General features: G+C 38.8%; 1 protein-coding gene across 1 annotated transcript in view; it reads right to left on the bottom strand.

Annotated features, from left to right (window-relative positions):
• MARCHF1 (membrane associated ring-CH-type finger 1) overlaps positions 1–20,959 on the bottom strand; it is a 538,948-nt gene that overhangs the window by 22,621 nt on the left and 495,368 nt on the right. Inside the window, 1 exon segment of the mRNA XM_071219163.1 lies at positions 18,769–18,949. Within this exon segment, the coding sequence (XP_071075264.1) occupies positions 18,769–18,949 (181 nt within the window).

Here is a 20,959-nt window from a genome sequence, read left to right as displayed (position 1 = left end):
AATGCATAAAAAAGAAGAACAAATTGATGTTTTTCTCTCTCTTTCTCTCTCTCACCTCCCTCTCTCTCCCTGTCTTTCCCTCCCTTACTCACTCTCTCTGTCTCTCCCTTCTTCTCTCTCTCTCAAATCAATAAATACAAAATTTAAAAAAGAAATTTCTTTATGACTAATTGAGGTGAAAAGCAAGACCAGAAGGGACCTGAGGTCGCTGATGTCTTTGAGTGAGATGATGGGAACAGCTTCTCTGTCGTTCTGAGGAGTTGGGGGGATGGAGAGGAACTGAGAGAGTTGGGGATGGCTGGGAAGAAAGTGGAAGGTTGTGGCTTCATGACTGGATTTCTTTCCTGTACCTGAACTCACCAAATGCGAAGATGAGTGGATTTGGGGACAAAATCTACAGAGATCACATTCCATGAACAGAAGTGGGGCAGCCTGCATGGATGGAATATGTGGAAACAGAGAAAATAAGTTGTAGGCAGGTGTAGGGTATAAATTGTCCCAGATCATGAATTTGAAGTTTGGGCCAAGTTTTAGCATATTTCCAAGGAGTGAGGCAAAAAGGAGTTTGGGTGACCAGGGTTTTAGAAAGACCATTATTGCAGCTGCATGGAGGATGCGCTGAAGAGAGTGTGAAACCATAGGCCCTGCTCCTAGTTTTTTTCCCAGGGCAGGGAAGGAACTGCCATCTTGCCAGTGGCTCTTATTAAGCATTATTTTTATTTTGGAAAACAATGATACTTTCATGGGAAAACTCCCATAACTTCCTGTCTTCAGACTGAACTCGTATTTATAAATGCATCACACCCTTCTTACTTCCTTCTCTCTCAGCCAAGAGGACAAAACATCCCTCTATGATTTTTCATCCTGTATCTTTTAAATTTATTTTTATCTCTCTCTCTTTATATAAAACTCCCTTCCCTTCAACATGAAAACCTGTTTGTATGTCTCTCTCAGCTCTTATTTCACCATAGTTTATTATTTTATTAACTCATAGAAAATTAATGAAATACAGAAAAGTAAAACAAATGAAATCACTTATAATCTCATCTGTAATATATATCTTCAATCTTTTTTTCTTTATGTGCACATAATGTATATTAGAATGTAAATATTCAGACCATTTTAAAATCAAAAATAAATTCTTATATATTTTTATTTCTTTGGAGCACCCACAGAATGGAGGTGGGAACATATAGGAAGTGGTTGACAATTAGGAAAGTATAAAGGCAGGTGTCTTTTGTGCTAAGAAGAGTGCAGAGAAGGGAGGGAGGAGGAAAATCATATGCATGCTGGGAGCCTAGAGGATAATATGGTTCATCCAGAAGCTCCTCTAGCAGGAAGAGGCCCCACTACTTGGGAAGAACTCGGAGACTGGTCCAACAGAGGACCACTTGGAGAGATGTCGAACAGGTGAGACCCACAGTGCCTGATTCATCCCTCAAAGACCATCCATCCTTAACTTTAAACCTGCCAATTGTCTGCACTTGTGTCCTGGAGCCCAGGACTGTAATTGATCTCTATCCATCGATTCACTCATTGGCTACCAAGCTTCTCTCAGAACCGATCTGCATAACCAGCATGGCTGCTCCCTTTCCCGCCCCCGCCCCGTCCCAAGACATTTGTACACATAGAAAAGGGGTCAGCCCGGATATCTGGTGGAATGGTAATGGGGAAGCCTTCTACTGTCTCTCTACTGGGGAGAAGCTAGAACCGAACAATTGTGAGACCCCAAGACACAAACTGTTTTCTATTTACAAAATTTAAAACCATAACTTTATTGAGATATAATTGCCATTTATCCTACATATGTTAAAGTGTAAAAGTTGATAAATTTTGATACATATTATACACCTGTGAAACTAACACAACTAAGAACATGAACATATCTATCATTCCAGTTTCCCTTTTTCTTTTTATATTTCCTCCTACCCCTCAGCATGACCCCTAGACAGACAACCAGTGATTCTGGGGCTACGAAATTTAGAGTTGTAATGAACTTTCCTGTACAAGTCTCCCTGTGGACACACACTTTTACTTCAATTGGGTAAATGCCTTGGGGTGAGATGGCTAGATTGTATGGTTGGTGTTTTTTTTTAACTGTTAAAAAAAATGGCCAAACCGTTTTTCCGAAGTAGCTGGACCATTCTGTGTTTCCACAAGTCAGTCCCTCCATATCTTCCCAAGCCTTGGAATGACCAGTCTGTTTAATTTCAGTGTAGAGGCATCACTGTGGTTTTAATGTGCATTTCTGTGCTGACTAATGCTGTTAAACATTTTTTATGTTTTCACTTGCTATTTGTACAACTTCTTTGATGAAATGTCTATTGACATTCCTGACCCACTTTAATTTATTGGAGATATATAACATATAATATGATATACAATATATGTATTTTGTTGAGCTTTCAGGATTCTTTACATATAGGCGATACAAGTCCTTCATCAGATACGTAATTTAAAGATATTTTCCCCAATATGTAGCTTGCTATTTCATCATCTTAACAGAGACTTTTGAATAGGAGATGTTTTTGATTTTGACAAAGTCAAATATATCAATTTGTCTTACATAGATTTTGCTTTGGTGTCATATCTAAGTATCTTTGCCTAATCCAAAGTTAATGAAGGTTTTCCTCCTGGACATGCTATTTTAAGTTTTACATTTATTGGACACATTTTGAGTTAATTTTTATATATGGAGTGAGATGTGGATCATAATGTATTTGTTGCTTTTATTAAAAAGACCATCCTTCCCTTACTGAATTACTTTTGTTTCTTTGGCAAATTACTGGACTGTATATGTGTGGGTCTATTTCTGCACTCTCTAGGCTGGTCCACTGATGTATTTGTCAGTCTTGACAACTACGTGACATTGCCTTAATTCTTGTAGGTTTCCTTGCAGCTTTTTGGTAGCATTTAATTCAGTTCATATAGTCCTTCAACTTTGTGCTTCTTTTTGAAGTTGATTTGGCTGTTCTAATTCTTATGCACAAAAACTGAGGCCTTAGACAACTTATAACCTCTCTCTGCCTCACTTGAGTTTTCTTACTTGTGACACTACAAGAACACCTATTTTGTGTTTTGGAGGAGGCTTAAATGAGGCGGGGTCTATAATAAAGCATGCAGCACACTGCTTGGCACCATAAGCAACCAGTACATTCTGGCAATATTTGTAGCTGCGGATATAATTCATTTAGTGTATCATCACTATAAAAGATCTATACCTCTATCAAATGTACTTAATGGCAACTCAAGAGGGAAATGTCCCTAGGACCACATTGTCCTGATAATCTGTGTATTTTCTGAAATATTTACATGTATATACTATACATTATTTAATTGCTCACATTTCCCTCCTTGCCTCAATTGCTAAGCATTTTGGAAGCAAATTACCCTTTCCACACAAATAGTATACCAGACCTGTGGTTTGTATCTTCCGTATGTTTGCCTTGTGATTTTACTCCACTCATTCTCTTTTACTACTAACCACCTTAACCATTCACCTTACTTTTTGGTTTGCATTTCTGCAAGCAAGCTCAATCCTTTGGGTATGGAGATGCAGTGCTGGCAAGTTTTGAAGGCTGTAGCAGGAGAGGGCTGAATGACGCAAGCTACAGGGCTTTGTAGGCTGACTGACGTTTGAATGCCTGCTCTGTCAACTCTCAATAATGGAAAGAAAATAATGCCAATTCTTCAACAGTGAGTATGATAATTTGCACTATTTTATATGAATAAAATTTCTTAGCTTATTGAAATAAGAATGGCAACTGAAAGGAGCTCAGGTACGTATTTTATCTGATCTACGTTCAACACAAAAATGTCCTGAGCCATTAAGACCCAGAGAGGAACTTCTTTTAAAGCCACATATTTGTGTTCTCAGACCTTTGGGAACCATGAACTGAAACATGATTTTTTGTTTCAATGTTTACATAATCAACATTTGAACAAAAATGTGAGATGCAGGAAGTCTTATAAATGTTTGAAAAATTAACTGGAAACCCCGATCAATAGTAGTTGATGAGTGACTAAGAATCACTTCCAATCACTATGTAAGTTAAATGTACCCTATAAATGTTATTACCAAGATGCTGCTTCTGGGGATATATTCAAAGAAACCCAAAACATGGATTCAAAAGAATGTAAGCACCCCTATGTGCACTGCAGTGCCATTGACAACAGCCAAGATTTGGAAGCCATCCCAGGGCCCACTGGTAGACGAGTGGTCCAAAAGCTGTGGCATATTTACCCAATGGAATACTACTCAGCCTTAAACAAGAAGGAAATCTTACCTTTTGGAACAGCATGGCTGGACCTAGAGGATAGTATGTTAAGTGAAATCAGAGAGGGACAAGTGCAATAGGATTTCACTTTCATGTGGAATCTAATGAACAAAATGAACAAACAAACAAAATAGAAACAGACTCAGAGAGAGGACAGAATGACAGCTGTCAGGGTGGAGGAGTTGGAGGGCTAGGTGAAGAGGGAAAGTAATTAAGCAAAGAAATAAAAACCCTCATAGACCCAGACATCCGTAGGATGATTACAAGAGGGAAGAGGGTGGGGTCAGGTAGGTAAAAGAGGGTACGGGGGATGAATGGTGATGGAAGGAGACTAGACCGTGAGTGGTGAACACACAATACGATATAGAGATGATGTATTATAGACTTGTATACTAGAAACCTATTTAATTAATCAATTTAATTCTAATAAATTCAATAAAAATATATTATTTAAAAAAGAATAATTGTACCCTTAAGATACAATAGAGACTGAACTACCCAAAATTGAGCTCATAATGAGAAGAAATAAAGAAATAAAGATCCTAGTTTTCAAACCTCAGTAAAAATCTTCATCCATGTTTTTCTCATTAACAGTGAGCTAGCAAAAACGGAAAACAATCCTCACTCTCCCTCCATCGGGTTTCTCTTAGAACAGCCTTTAGGAGCCTGGGTCTCGGTCCCCGGACTCAAGTCGATGTGCACAGCTTTTCAGAGGACTGGGGGTTACCCCACTTACACAGGAAGAACTCTCAAAACAGGTCTTCACTCTTAAAAAAGGAAAAAATACACAACACGTGGGTAATATTAACCCCAGAGAGTACTTCGCTTTTAAGTGGTTTAATTTCACAAACCATGAAAAGCTGTTGATTGCAATCAATTTACATAGAAATTAGTCAGATATGCCAACATTGTTACTACAGCTTCAAAATTGCAACTGCCTGTAGTAAACACCCTCACACCTCCTGGAAATGTGGAGCTAGGACATAAATGCTATGGGATCACTTTAACTTTAATGCTTTACTACACACATCACCCCTGAAGTCAAATTCTTTCACTGTAATGACATGGTATCTTATAAAAAAGTAATAGCCTTGTGCATACAGGGGGTGTCTTTGACCCCATGTATTATAAGAGATGATTGTGATTTAAAATGGTTTTCCGGAGCGGAGAAAACAGTGCTGTGGGTTGCCTTGACAACATGGGTTAGTTGCATCAAGAAATCCATGGCAATGCGGGACTGTCTAGTATGACAAGATTGGAAACCATCTACCAAATTAGGTTAAAAGAAAACTAATTCCACTGCAAGACAGTGTTACCTGACCTGTAAAATATTAGTTCTCACTTTTTGTCAGTAACCTTGTTAGAAAATAGGTGAAAAATCTGGGTGGGCAAGATGGTCAGGAAAGCAGGAAGAAAACAGATGTTCAAGGGTTTTATTCAAGAGTCAGTCACCCCTCCTCCAGACAATTGAGCCCCCCAACAAGATTTCAGGAGTCCCTGCCTATTCTCTGTAAGTCGATTCTGCTAGGAAAAACGTATCTTGCCCAGGCTCTCCCGATTTCCACTGGAGTCTCCCACAAACCTTCTCTATGGGAAATGTCACCTGCCCCTGTTGAGTGTTCTTAATAATGAGCATCATAAGGATTACCACAACAAAGGTAGTTATTAGTTCCATAGAAAACAAAACCTGCTAATGTGTGCCTTGTGATGCAATTATTCTGGCAGGGCTGAGCAGGGATTTATCTGAGAGAGTTACTCCTCTCAGACAAAGCCTGTTACTAAAAACCTACATTATTGAACTAATTTGTTTCCTTCCCTCACAAAGGGTCCCTTGGTGAAATTGTTCTTAGTAGACAGTTTTGATACTCTTCCTCTAAAAGTCACCATAAAGCAATTTTGAACAAGGAACTTGGAATTTTCTTTCATAAATGATTTTTTGAAAGATAAATGGGGCTTTGCTTTTCTTTGGCTTAAACTGCAGTTATGTGTTTTGTTTTCAACATAGCCTCATACTTTGGTCCATCTGATATTATCAGAGATGGGCCCTGGGTGAAGGAGACCTACTGTGTGGCTGGGCTGGCCTTCTCTTTGTATGTCCTGCAAGGTCATAAGGTATTAAGGTCATGCAAGGGAATTGAGACTTGAATGACACACTCTAGGGGCAGAGGAGCTGCCTCTGTAATTGCAAAGTTAAGAAGCATTAGCCCAAGCTCGGATGAGTTAAGATGGTATAAATGGGTAAATGCAATGAGATACCACCTCACACCGGTCAGAATGGCCATCATTAACAAATCAACAAACGACAAGTGCTGGCAAGGATGTGGAGAAAAGGGGACTCTAGTGCACTGTTGGTGGGAATGCAGACTGGTGCAGCCTCTAAGGAAAACATTATGGAATTTCCTCAAAAAACTAAAAATGGAACTGCCTTTTGACCAAGCAATTCCACTGCTGGGATTATACCTTAATAATCCTGAAACACCAACCCAAAAGAACCTATGCACCCTAATGCTCCTGGCAGCATTATTTACAACAGCCAAGTGCTGGAAGCAACGTAAGTCCCTGTCAGTAAATGAGTGGATAAAAGAACCGTGGTAAATTTACACAATGGAATACTACACAGCAGAAAGAAAGAAGGATCCCCTACCCTTCATGATGGTATGGATGGAACTGGAGATCATTATGCTAAGTGAAATAAGCCAGGCAGTGAAAGACAAATACCATATGATCTCACCTTTAAGTGGAACCTAATGAACAAAACAAACAAATGAGCAAAATAGAACCAGAGATAGGGAAATAAAGAACAAACTGACAGTGACTAGAGGGGAGGGGGAAGGGGAATAATGGGGGGATGAAGGGAAAGCGTCTAGTCAAGGAACATGTATAAAGGACCCATGGACATGGACAACAGGGTGGGGATTGACTGTGTAGGGGGTGGGGGAGCAAGGGAGAGCAATGGAGGAAAAACTGGGACAGCTGTAATTGAACAACAATAAGACAATATAAATGGGTAGACAGTGACAGCTGCAACATGTTCAGGGTCAAAGTAACCTCGCAGAGGGTGCCATTGAGTGCAAGAACAAACAATGTTTTTGTTCAAAGTGACATTTATTTTCTTTCTCCTGGGTAATAGATAGCATAATAAATGGACTCATCACCTATATTAAAGGCCAGTGTTATTCACAAGGCTTTGTGTTCATTCAAGGCAAAAACCTTCACTCTAAGCCTATGAATAATTTAAAGTGAATGAATGGAGGCATTGCTTTTTGGAAGTATCTTTAGAAGAGACAGATGAACAGGCGTGGCGCGAACAATGACTCCCTGACCGTACAGCAGGTAAAAAATAGGCATATTACTTGGGAGGCATGCCAAAGTCGTCATGATGAATGGTTTCTGCTTCAGTCCTAAACATTGGGACTTCTAGGTCAAGATAAGAATACAGAGACTCCAAGCTGGAAGCCATTGTCTGTGCTCTTAGCTAATCCTTTGGCCATATCAACTGACAAGCTGACCATCACACCTTCCACTCAAAAGCTCTTATAGAACCACCGAAAAACAGGGATTTTTATCTAAGAAGACAGAACTCATCTTTTTCCAATGATTTTATTTCTCACAGTACGTGAGCCATCTGCGCTTTGGTCTACTTAGTGTAACCACACAGGTGGTCAGTCTCTCATGGGATCTAACTAGGTGAAATGTGAGTCCATCTTGTGGTCACATTAAAAAAAACCCTTAAATTTTAGAGAAGGAAGCAGGAGTATCTAAATAAAATCTACAGTTGGTGATAAATATACCAGAAGAAACTTATATTCTGGTCCTCACTTTGCTCAAATGTCTAATTTTGAGTAAGATGTTTAATAATACTTGGGTCTTGTGTGTGGTTTTTTTAGATTCAGTGGTTTACAATCTTTTTTCTGTAGAGGCCAAAGGTTTTTCGATTTCTGGGGCTATCAGTAGTCAAAGATGAACAGAGAACAAGAAGGACTCTGGGTCCCCCCTTCTTTACTTTTCTCACTAGTCTAATAAGAATATGTCAGCAGTTACCTCTTTTGTTATTCATTCTTTTATTTAACATTTTAAATAAACTTTTACTTTTGGAATAATTTTAGGTTTATGAAAATGTTACAAAAGTTGTGTATACCCCTCACTCACTTTCCCCTCACATCAACATCTTACATTAGTCAAAAGAAAGCAATATTAGTACATTAATAGTAACTAAACTGCAGGCTTTATTAGGATTTCACCAGTTTCCCCACTAATTTCCTTTTAAATTTTAGCTAGAGAATGTTCCCCGATGAAAGTTCTGAGACAATCTTTCACAGAGTCTAGAAAGTCCGGGAGAGATGTGAAAGACTCCCTAGTACCTAACGGAGGCTTCTTTTTGATATCATCAGACTGACTGAAAGATCTGCTTTAGGAATTCCTTCCTCCTCACGTGAGTCAAAGCTACAGAAAGCGTGTCTGCACTGGCATCACCTGGGAGCTGCTTAGGGCTGTGGAATCTCATGTGCTTCCTCAGGCCTATGGAATAACCAAAACTTGATTCATTTTTGAGATTCGTTTCCATAAACCTACAAGAATTCATTTAAATACTACATAGAATTTCATTTTATGAGAGTTTCCTGCATCCTTCTAGACCTTTCCGCACTTTCCTTTACCATCCTCTAGAAGACATCACTTTTAAACATAGTAGGTGGTGCTTCGGGCGTTTATCTCCATCATTTTATGTACTATGCCTCTGCTGCCATTGACAGCTCATTGGTTTACAGACCTTCCTCAGCTGTGTGGCTGAGTCAGAAGTCATACAGAAGGTCATCAGTGCCAGCCAGCCCCTCTCAGCCAAGGTACCTGGAGGAAGACATGCTTAGCTGGCTTGCTGGGATCATGTTCCCCAGGTAAAGCATACGGTTGTACTAATTGGCCTATGGATGATGCAGGAGCAATGGCCCAAGAAGACCAGAGGCTCCAGGCATGTTTGTTGGGCATCATGGGGTGAGGAATTTCATCATGAATGCCAAACAGAAGCACCGGCAGCTTGATGGTTCTCCGTGCCCGAGGGCTCAGATGAGTCAGGTGTTGCTAGTGGGTTAGAGTAGGCACACCCACTCCAGAACACCAGTCTCCACCACTCCTTGTCTGTCCCCCAGCACCAGATCGTCATTTCCTCATAGAACCAGACTTCCTCATTCGCTCATCTTACCTGTCTGGTCTCTGAAACCCAGTAAATCATCTGTGAGACTGAGCAGGTCTCACAGACATCGTTGGTGTTATTTCTCAGCCAGTTTGGAGGACTGTCTTTGGGAATCCTACTTCTTGCTCCTGACACTCATTCGACAACTTTTCCATCTTAATTTATTTAAATTAAATTGTTCCCCTAGTAGAACAGAGAGGCAGTTGTAAAATTGACTATATTTTTACCTAAAAATTCTCATCAGCTTTCCTTCAGTTATAATTTAATAGTTGTCATTATATTAATCCTGTCCAGAATTACAAAAATTATCTCTCATATCATTTTTAAGTCTATTTCAAAATATTGCAAGTCATTCATTTTCAAACTCCCTACCTCCATTTAGTAGTGAATCATAACTGGGCACCAACGAACCCCTTCCAGCGTGGCTGTTCAGACACAGCTTGCTTTGGTGCGGTCGTGTTTATGAATAGAGTCCAGCAGGAGGTTAGCAGTCTCTTAGAAGATATGCCGTTTCTTAAATGCAGAAAACACGTAGCTCAAAAATATGTTGGCTTCGCCCATTAATAAAAACATGTCATCAAAATATCAGCTCTTGTAGTAAACCAGCTCTACAGTTACAGAAACCCTACCTTTCAACAGAATATCTTTCTTAGACTCAACTAACCCATTGGCTAAGACCTCTAATCTACACTGGTTGCCTTTACTGTGCCAAGGAGAAAATGGCTTCCAGCCCAGCCCACCTCTTCTCTCAGGGTCAGACGGCTTCCATGTGTGCTTTCAAAACCCACTCGAATCTGCTTTACTTAAGCCTTTAACCACCTGCTTACAATTTATAAGGTGGGGGAGGCGGGGAAACCCAAACTGTGGCTTGGGCCACTTACATCCAGCTTTCAGTCACCTTTCAGGATGCCTTCTTAACAGTCAACTACCCTCGAACCCTCTCCTTTTTCTTCCTTCTCCCTTTCTTCTCTCCTTGTTCCTTCTCTGTCTTTCTTTAGTTATGCCTTTTAAAGTTTTCTCTTTTTTAAATATGGAGAGAGCGTGCTTCGTATTTCTAATCATGGTTTCTAATCAAGGTTTCCTTTAAAGGGTATTAAGGAAAATTAAGAAAGCACACATGTAATTTCTTTAGGACTTGAACCGTGGACTCTTCATTGCTCAGCACCCTGTCCTGCACAATCTAAGCTGCTGTTGACTTGAAGGATTCTTACTACACCTGTTTTTCTTTATATTAAGAACATTTAAAATTCACTGGAACGTGAGGTTTGTCTTTCTCCCTTCCCTTCCCTTCCTCTCCCTTCCCCTTCCGTCCTTTTTCCTTCCTTCCTCTTTCTCTTTCCCTTCCTTCCTTCCTTTCCTTCTATCCTTCCTTCCTTCCTTCCCTCTCACTCTCTTTTTCTTTCTTTCTCAAGTATATTCCTCAGTGTGCCTTTCATAAAATCACAGATTTTTAACTTGAAATAAACTTAAAACAGAATCTTGTCCAGTTTCATGAACAAACTGAAGCAAGAGTCAGAGGGATTAAACTTCAGAAGCAGAATTAAGTTCTGATTATCTGACTCCTAGCCCAGTACTCTCTCCTTTCCTGTTTGAACTGTGGTTAGGGATGGAGGTATGGAGTCTTCTTGAGGGAGGTTCCTACAATTGAAGCTCTGTTGGCCTCTCGGTTAGCCTCTTTATTTCCTTTGCTTCATGTTTTCATGTTTAGAGACCTCCATTAGAGTAACATAGCTTGCCTCTCTCTCTGCCCATCATTCACCTCTCTACCAGAGAGGATGAGAAAAAAAACTGGGTGTGGATTGCCCAACTTCTCTGCCCCCTGCCCCACTTCCCCCACATTTTATAATATTCCATGCTATACATTTCACAGGGGCAGGTTCTGCTGTACCTGTGGCTGAGAGGAATCAACCTAATTTGGGGTAAACCATTCATATGCAAGATAATAGTATTGGTAAGATGAGGCTGAGGGGTGGTATATCCATGTGGGACTTGATGGTACCATTTAGAGAAAGGTGGAAAATTGGAAGGAAGTAGGCTTGTGGGAGATTAGTTAGCAAATGAAATGAAAACTTTCAGCCATGTTTCTCCTTATAATATTGATCATATCACCCAGACATACTGGTGGATGTACAATGGGGCTGGACACCATCTTTCCAGATAGATCTTATCAACGTCATCTTTATTTCTCTTACTTGTCCATCTAATAGAAAAGAAATGTGATTTCTCTAAAATATTTACTTTAAAAAATCCATATTGATTTTTAGTGTCTTATCATTCATTAAATTAAGCCAAAAATTTAGGGAAATTTGTCCTTATACTTTATGCCAAGATTTGAGAAATTACGATAATAAATTTTTAAAAAAACTAGCTGAGAAAGAAAAAAGTCATTAACTGGAGGAAAATTTAAATATAAAAGTAATTTAAAGCTCAATCATTGTACCATCTTGAAAAATTTAAATGAGAGACAAATACAACTTTTTTTCCCATTAAAAAAAAACTCAATCATAAGATGATGCTTTAGGGAAATCTTTATTTGTAACTGTTTGTGTGTGCGTGCGGGCACACACGTGGGTGTACATATGCTTCTGCACATTCGAATGTGATGATTTCATGCCTTCCATATGGACCACTGTAATATTGATTCCATCATTTCAACCACAGTTTATGTTTCAAATATCAAAATACACAATATATAAAAGAATATATAAAAGAAGTTCCATTTTGTGTCCCTTCTCTTTGCCAAAACAAAAACGGATTTCCCCCATGTTGGAGCTGTATCCTGTTCGAGACCTTAATGGTAAATCTAATGTAAGCTAAGTGTTTCTTTTCATATCTGGAATAGCGATACAAGGTATATTCTTGCCATGCAAATCAGGTGCTATCCTTCAAGTGATAATTTTCAAAGAGAGAAACAGAACAGAAGTAGTGTATAATTGAAGCTACCAATAACAAGTGCTGAAGAGAAATGTTCCAGCCAACAATGGTGACTCAGGAATTTTGAGACATCCTTTCAGACCTCCTGCCAAATTCTGCCCTCTATTCCCAGTTCTCTCTCCCCAGTGTCCTGGCTGTCCGACTGCTAAAAAAATACCTTCTTGGTTAGCCTAGGTTATGGGAAACATGGAAAACCAAAGAGAAAAGACAGTCATCTTGCTATGTGTTCCCAGTCATTATAGAAAACAATCTTGTAATATGGATGGTCTCATAAGTAAAAACCGAACATATGGTGGCTTGCTCTCTTTGAATTACTTTCACTTACGATTCCCTCAGGAGTTACAGAAAATTCTTGATCCCCACACCACCACCCAGCGACTACCATGCCTCTTAAATTTATTACAAAATATTGCAAGTAATTCATCCTATGTCATCTTTCTGCGGTAGACTACATGCTCGCTGAGAGCAGTGCTTTTACCTATGTGGTTCACTGCGGAGCACAACTGCCACATGGTAGATAGAACAGCGAGCTGAGTGAAATGGGCATCACTGGGACCTCCGCAGAAAAAAGTACTCAGGGCACACTTTGCTGCCGATGTGGCCTCCAATCTGCCTGGAGGTTGTACTGTGTTTATGGATAGAAGCTTCATGGAAGAATAAGTTCTTCTGCTGCTCAGAGAAGAATATTTCTACTTTGCACAAACTATCTATAATACTGATCCCAGTTGACTACATATTTTTTTTTTACATTTTTAAGACTAATCGACCTACTAGTATTTCTTCAAAAGACAAAAGGATGAGGTCCTATAAGAAATCCCAAGTATCTACTGGAAAAAGGCATGAGCCACTGTATTTTCCATCTCATACTTTGACATATGACATGTTAGCAGTGTTATCTACTCATACTGGAATATTATTTTAATAAAAATATCAATTGTAGTTCTGAGAACATGAATGTGTTAAGGCAATAAAACAAGCAAAAAAACCCCAACACTTTTTAGTGGAAAAGATAACGCTTCGATTGATTTGAAATAGTTTTCCTATAATGATACTCTTTTTGTTATTTTGTAGTTTATTTGTCCTTCCTTCCCACAGCAATCAACTAAGCAGTCCCTTGGGCTTCTCCTTGAATGAAGCTGTGAGAAGGTAAAAGGAAGTGTCTGTCTGTAGACATTGCCACTGGGCAGTGAGAAATTTGCTGTGGAAAACTTACCTGGCTCATCTGGGGAGTGTGAATTTGAAAACATAATCATTTCCCATGATTATTTTAAATCACTTAGATGCACTTAGAGCTTATATTAGTAATGGAACTGAAACACAGCAAAATGATGAGAGAACGAGCATGTGTTGCAAATTATGAGGATTTTTTTTTTTTGCAAGAAGTGTAAGAAAGCTTTGTCTGGCCTCATAGTAGAGCAGAGATTTCCTTGGCCTTCAGGCTGATATATTTTTGAAGAAATTGAACAGCAAACCCCAAACTGGACTACTATTATAGGGAAACAGCCTGGAGGCAATGGAAATCTTCATCACTGAAGGGTTTTGGGTTTTTTTTTCCATCATGGAATCCCAGACAGTTTGAGTAAAATTGAAAATTGAGAAGAATGCCAAAGAGAACTCTAAGACGCTGAGAATGATGCCAGAATGTTTATGCCACTAAAACTCTTCTCAATGATCAAAATAGAATCTTGCAGGAATTCATCTAGAACTGACTTCAGCTTTTTCTAGACCCAGTTCTATAACTCTGGTCTTTTTTTGTTGTTTGAAGTAGAAAAGCAGTAGCTATGTAAGAAGTTGAATAAAGGCTATTGGAGGAACAAAAAAGTAACAATTGGATGCTCTGAGAGTAGGGAAAAGAGAGAAACAACAAAAAGCAGATAGAGGGGCTTTCAACACACAGCAGAACAGTGGGAGCCGAATGAGGATAAACAGCTTTACATGTTTTTCAAGCTACTGCGGCTGTTAATGTTTTTGAGCCTGCAAAACAACTGATGTTTATGTAATGATGTAACTTGATATTAGGAAAATACATTGGGTAAAACATGCATGTTTAAGAAGGCAGATTTTTAGAAAGAGTTTTACTTTATAAAATTGTTTAAAAAGATTTGCATTAGAAATGGTTTGAATAAAAGCTAATGCTTTGATGCTTGAAGGCCGAGGATTTCAGCAACTTAAGGCAGTGAGTCCCAGTGTCATGGGTATAAATTTTAGAATGAGAAAGCTCTGGGGTATGTGATTTCAAGTAAGTTTGACACTGTATCTGTTTCCTTATCTGTAAAATGGGATTCGTGTATGCCTACATAGAAAATGGTATGGTAATGAAGATTACATTAATTAACTGATCTATTCTAAATATCTGGCACATGGTAGAAATTCAATATGTGGTGGTTGAATTATGTGAAAGTGCAAATCCCCCATAATGGTAAGCAAATGATGCATTTTACATTTTTAATATGATTAGGCAAACACTATTCACTGGAATCTAATCACATTCCTTGCCTTGCCCCTTTTTTTGCGCTATAAATTGCAAGATCTCCAGTTCAGCAGGGAATCAATAATCACCTTTGGGCACTTGATAACTTACATAGTCTCTTGGCTCTTTTAAAAGATGGGATGCTACATGAAATTAGGGAAAGGAAGGAATTAACATAGTATTTCTCAAACAGATTTCTCCATTTTTTAAAATAGATATTGCAACTAAAGCATCATAAGTCATTATGGTGGAAATATAAAACACCAAAATGATTGTTCCTTTTTATATGGCATAATGTGTTCACATAGAACTTACATACTATGAACTTTCCAACATTCAACTGTTTTTAATCTGCAAGAATGACAGGTGCATATGGTTCAACCCAACTGTTACTTAAGCAAAGGTAATTGCCTCATTTTATTTGTAGAAATGAGACATGGAATAAATGGATTCGTAGAGTTGAATATTTGTCCAATAGTTTGTATATGGAAAACTATATAAGGAAATAGTTTCGGCGAGGACATGAAGTTGTCAGTAGCGTTTGCTGTCTTCAGGCTTAGCTACATACCCAGCAGCTGGCTGCCCCGGCTCAGGACTGCTTCAGACCTGAACCCCTGCAGCTCTTCTAAGTCAGAACGGGAGATTAGTTTACGCTTCCTCCCTGACACCGTGCCGTTGCCAAATCCCACCGAGTCATCACTCTGCTTTCTATATTTTTGGCTTTTTGACTTTTCTTGGTCTTGAGAATTATTGCCAACCCGGGTAACTCCGAAGATTAATGGGACTTTTCTTGAATGTTATAAAAGTGGCTGCGCTACTTACTGACTTAAAGATGATGAAAATTGCTTTTTCTCAAATAAGCTCTTGACTTTATTTAGACTTTAAAGATTTTCTTCTGAAAACATCAGGACACCTTGAGGAATTTACTAACTATAGATTTTGGTGTGGTAATATTAGCAATTAATGAAGTAAGGTTTAACTGATATCTTTAGAGACTAACTATTAAGCCCTAAGGTTCATCAGACTATGGAGCTTTGCACCTTTCTAATTTAAGAAGCTATTCCACCTAAACAGAATATCCTGCTTCCATTGGCTAATGGTAGAAACCCAGAATCATTAGCTAAATTAACTGTTTCATGTGGTTGGTCTTTAGAATGTTATAAGCTGTAATGAAATTACTGCATTGAGAGCAATTAATTGAATGTACCTCGAATATATTCTAACCCAATTCTGTGCCTGTCATTCTTAATGACCACTTGAAAGCTACCAAAAGGAAACTGTGGATGAATCTTAGTGCCATCAAAACAAGCCATCTAGAAAAGTTTTTAAATGCCTCATCTCTGCATAGTTTGTACCACCGCAGAATCTGAAAAGTCATTTTGCATGCTGCTGTTGAAGTGTTATCCCAGAACCCCACTGGTTTAGAGGAGCAAGTGGAAGTTTGGAATACTTTTTCTAGGTTTTTGAAGCCCATAAATCCTAGAGGCAGGGATAGAATGCGTGTTCCTCGTGTCTAGGACTATGTATTAGACGAGAATTTGAGCTACCTTCACTAGAGCCACAGCGGACCTCAGGTGAGTGGAGTTGGCACTAGGTCTCGGGATCAGAAAGAGAGAAATGACTGAGAAAGGCGGAGAGCGTAAAGGCAAAGAGCCTTCTGAAAGGACTGGCCATCATCTAGCTCCCCTGGTTGTTGTCCTGTGGGAAGGTGGTTCCAGTAAAACCAAATACTGTAATTTTTCAATACAGATCTGTGGAACTTTACATAAAAGAATCACTTCTTTAAATGTTGGTAACTAATTCAATTTTTAAGTTCAAATTTAAAGCACACATTTAAAACTACTTCAAATTTAAACCACATCCATGGGATGTCAGGAAGCAACCTCTGGATGGGATTCTAACATCCTCTGTAGATACACAAATGCTATTAAAAATGAAGGACGTTGACATGCTGTCCTCCATTAATATTTATGACCAATCAAAGGAAATATTTAAAAAACTAGGGTATTTCATTAATCAACAGATAGTAGGTGCCCACTAGGTTGCCACAACATATTCATTACTAAGAACATAGTTATTATCTTCTTAGTATATAATGAATATTCATATTTATTAAAAAGATAGGTGTATTCACTGCATTTCTCTGGTTTATAAACAGGTTAGTTGAGGGGAAAAAAGAACTTCCTGGTAGGTTTATCAATTATTGAGAATGAAGTATTAAAAAGAGGCCAAACTTATATTTTAAGGGATGACTCTATGAAAGCTGAAGGTGTAACAAGGAGACTTTTCAAGTTACACACAGCATCATGTACTGTTCACTCCACAAAAAGGGGGAGAGGGTGGACAGTATGACGATGAGAAAATGTGAATATTTTATTATTCTAGATTGTGGCCTTCAAATTGAAATATTGTTTTTGACAAAGCTGAAGTGAAAATTGTATATAGATGCAAGCTGAGGAAAAGCCATGGAGAAATATACAGATGCCATGAAATGACCTTTAGTTCCCTGCAGAGTTAGAAGAGGAAGGTACAGAATCGTGGGGCCCAATGTGTCATTTAGCTGCTCCAGACAACGCACAGTGTCTGTTCAGTGGAAAAGGCAAAGGGCAAGGAGTGAGGGTCCACTTCTATTTTTGGCATTTGATTGCTCTGGGACCTGAGGAACAGAGTGTCACCTTTTGGCACTTGGGTCACCCCGTATGTCAAAAACAAACAATGTGTATCTCAAAGACATTTTGTGCATCCGTTTTAACAACTCTAAACCACTTGCACATTTTTAAAATCAAGGCAACCATACAAGCAGGGAATGCTATCCTCTCTCTCCATAATTTATAAATTTTTGATGAAGAATTGTGATGGCCAGCCACCAATCAGATGCCTACTCGAATGTTCTTGTTTGCTTTAAATCTCTGCTCATCCCAGAACCCATCGTGTTTATTTCCAAGCAATGTTCTTTTTATCCACTTTCTCTTCGCATTTAATTTAAAGGAGAAAGCAGCTCTGGGCACAGTCATTATTTAAACTGCCGTCTCCACGCTCCCATCTGGAAATTGAGGCATCCATATATGCAAGGTTGCAGTTGGATAACAAGATGAATATGTTACGTGCAAGAATCCAGGGGCCTGGCTATCAAGCATGGATTATATAAAGTTCATTTTCTTTGTATCCTTTACAAGTTTTCCTCTGCCAGTTTTGAGTGAGATGCTAACTTTATCTTTTTCTCATATTCTTACCTTTATTCTTTAGAAAAAGAGAACATAGATGAGGAATTTGAAGATTAAATTTATATATAAAAATGCACTTACCTCTGTCTTAGAGCTCAGTGTACATTATGGAAAATAACCTCTTCTATCTACTCAAATTATATATGAACCTTCAGACCAAATTTCCAAATAAAGGCAAGCACAGAAAAAAGTCCACACCTTATAGAAGAAATCATTCTCTAATATTACCTAATGCCTGACTTTCAGGAAATTAGATGAGTTCATGTTATTTATTGTAATCTATTATCTAACCTTCTTGGGAATTGACCTGAGGAAGTACAACATTCTCATAGTTCCCATCAATTCAATTACATTGAATTACAAGAATATTTTGCATGCACACCCATATATACGTTCACACACATATACTTCTTGACACTGAAGAGTGATATAAAAATCAGAGGGTCTAGAATATAAAACAAAGAAGAAGGAAGAATTATCTGCAAACATTTGGCTGCATTTTACATATTGAGGCTTATGTGTATAAGACACATAGGGTTTTATATATGGAGCCCAATATAAGACACATACTCTTCACGAATATTAGCAAAATCTTACTGGAGAAAGAAATGGATTTTTAAAACAAGCCTGCTTTGCAAGTTCTCTCTTCCAAACCAATGCCTACAGATACTGTACCTTCCGGAGGGGTTTGAGCTTGGTCTCCATGATGAAGTCATACTTGCAGAGCTCACAGCAACGCGTATCTGAGCTCTTGATCCACTGGTGGAGGCAGGACTGGTGGACAAAGCGCAGGGTGCCCGTGCAGCGACAGGGTGTGATGAGGGGACTCTCTTCGTCTCCTTCGCAGTGACAGATCCTGGGGAAGGACACAGCAGCCAGGATGAGATCTCCCGGAGAACACTTCTCATCAGTGGACATCTCCTTCTCTCACTCAGGCTGCATTAGGAACTGCACCCTAAGCTTTATAATGCAAGAATGTTTCATTGAACTTGATGCTAGACTGAACCTATGTTTGATATGAATCTTGTTTCATTTGCATCATCATTGCTGGACTCCTAGGTCATATTACAGGGTTTTTGACACTGGTGCACTCTTACACTGAAGCCAGCTTTAACAGCACAGTTATTGAGCTATGTCCCCAGCTTAATCTATTTAATAGGTCAGTGTTTATGGCATAAACTTGCTTTCATACATAAAAGCTATGAATTCTAAGTGTTTTAAGGAATGTTATAATCTAATAACTTTATTCTTTTATTTTGAGGCTAGTTTTACAGGGGCATGGTGTATAATTTAGTACATAGAGTATCCTACCCATGTAGAAGAATTCTGAAAAATTTAACACATTACCAGAGAATAAAGTGGACACAGGAAGTCTCAGCTTGGAAATGGTACAAAGATTTTCCTAGGAAGATGTGCATAAGTTTGGTTACAATGAATGGCCTAAACTGCCAATAATTATCATTGTTTAGAAGTCACAGAAATTACTGGCTACATAAAGTTCAAGTATAGTGAATCCTATTATTTTAAAGTGTTAATTACTACATCTTCCAAGGAATTCAGAGCTCAATTAGTTTACTGAATTCACAAATTTTAGTGTCATAGATTCACAGCCTATGAAATTATTATTCTCATCTTCAAGTTTTAAAAAGTAATTTGTTTTCCTCATTGGGTGAGATAAGCTTTTCTTACCTCAAGGTTGTGAATTCAAATCCTAGTACTTCTATAATTCTTATGCTGTAACCAGCTGTTAAAGTTGATAGTAAATTTAATTAGAAATATTGCTTGAAATCTGTTAGAAATCAGAATGGAACATTAAAAAATATCTGTGTAGTTACATTTTTTGAGCTGAGCCTCAGTGGTACAGTGGAGGAATGTTTACATTGCTGCCACTGCTCCTGCCTTTTAAGTCTATGTGCTCTGCTCTCCAGAAGCATGGGTTTTAAAAAGCGAGCTTTTAAAACACATTTATCTATCCCAGCGGCCTCCCCGGGGGAGATGAAATGGCTGCTCAGATTGTTATTGCAGCAAGATACAGGAATTGAAACCCAGCCCTTCCCTAACCTCAAAATAAAGAAGTATGACACAGTACAGCAGTATTTTGAATCTCTTTTCCTTAAGTAAAAATAAACTAAGCAGAAAGAAACACTGACTTCTAAAGTCCTAGGGGTGGGAGTGGGGCCGGCCTCCCGCTGGACTGAGTTAGGAAGTAACAGTGTTGGCTTAGCAGCACGTATCAAAGGCTGACATGGTGGGGACAAACTAAAAACTATCTGAGAGACTATTTTTGTTACTACAAAAGCCCCAAATGTTTACTCTTTCCAAAGGTGTAGGTCCTAGAGGTCCGGGCTCAGCACACACTGTATCACACCCACTGTCAGTAGGGTGTTGGTTGCACGTGGTTGCTCAGCGGAGGGTTTCTGAGTAAAGGAACTGTCCAGTCAATAAACTATGATTATCACAAAAGCAGCCAGTGAAGGCAAACCTGGGTTTTTACAGCACTTCATTTTGTTGTAGTACTCATTTTGGAAGCCTGTGAAACAATGAATTATACGGCATGACAGGTTTATATTACTTAAGTTTTGAAACTTTTATCTCCCTGCCTCCACACAGAGACGCTCCTTTAGATCAGCGGTCAGCAAACTATGGCTCCATTTTTCCTGCTGTGTGTTTTTGTAAATAAAGTTTTATCGGAACACAGACACACATATTGTTTATGTGTTATCTAGGGCTCTGTTTACACCGTACGCAGATTTGAGAGTTGCTGCAGAGGCCGTGTAGCGGCAGAGACTAACATATTTACTATCCATACTGTTACAGAAAACGTCGGCTAACCTGTTTTAAACGTGGCGTTCATGAGTTAAAGATA

The sequence above is a fragment of the Desmodus rotundus genome, chromosome 9 (assembly GCF_022682495.2).
Source record: "Desmodus rotundus isolate HL8 chromosome 9, HLdesRot8A.1, whole genome shotgun sequence".
Taxonomy (NCBI): domain Eukaryota; kingdom Metazoa; phylum Chordata; class Mammalia; order Chiroptera; family Phyllostomidae; genus Desmodus; species Desmodus rotundus.
This window is presented reverse-complemented; position numbering and strand designations above follow the sequence as displayed.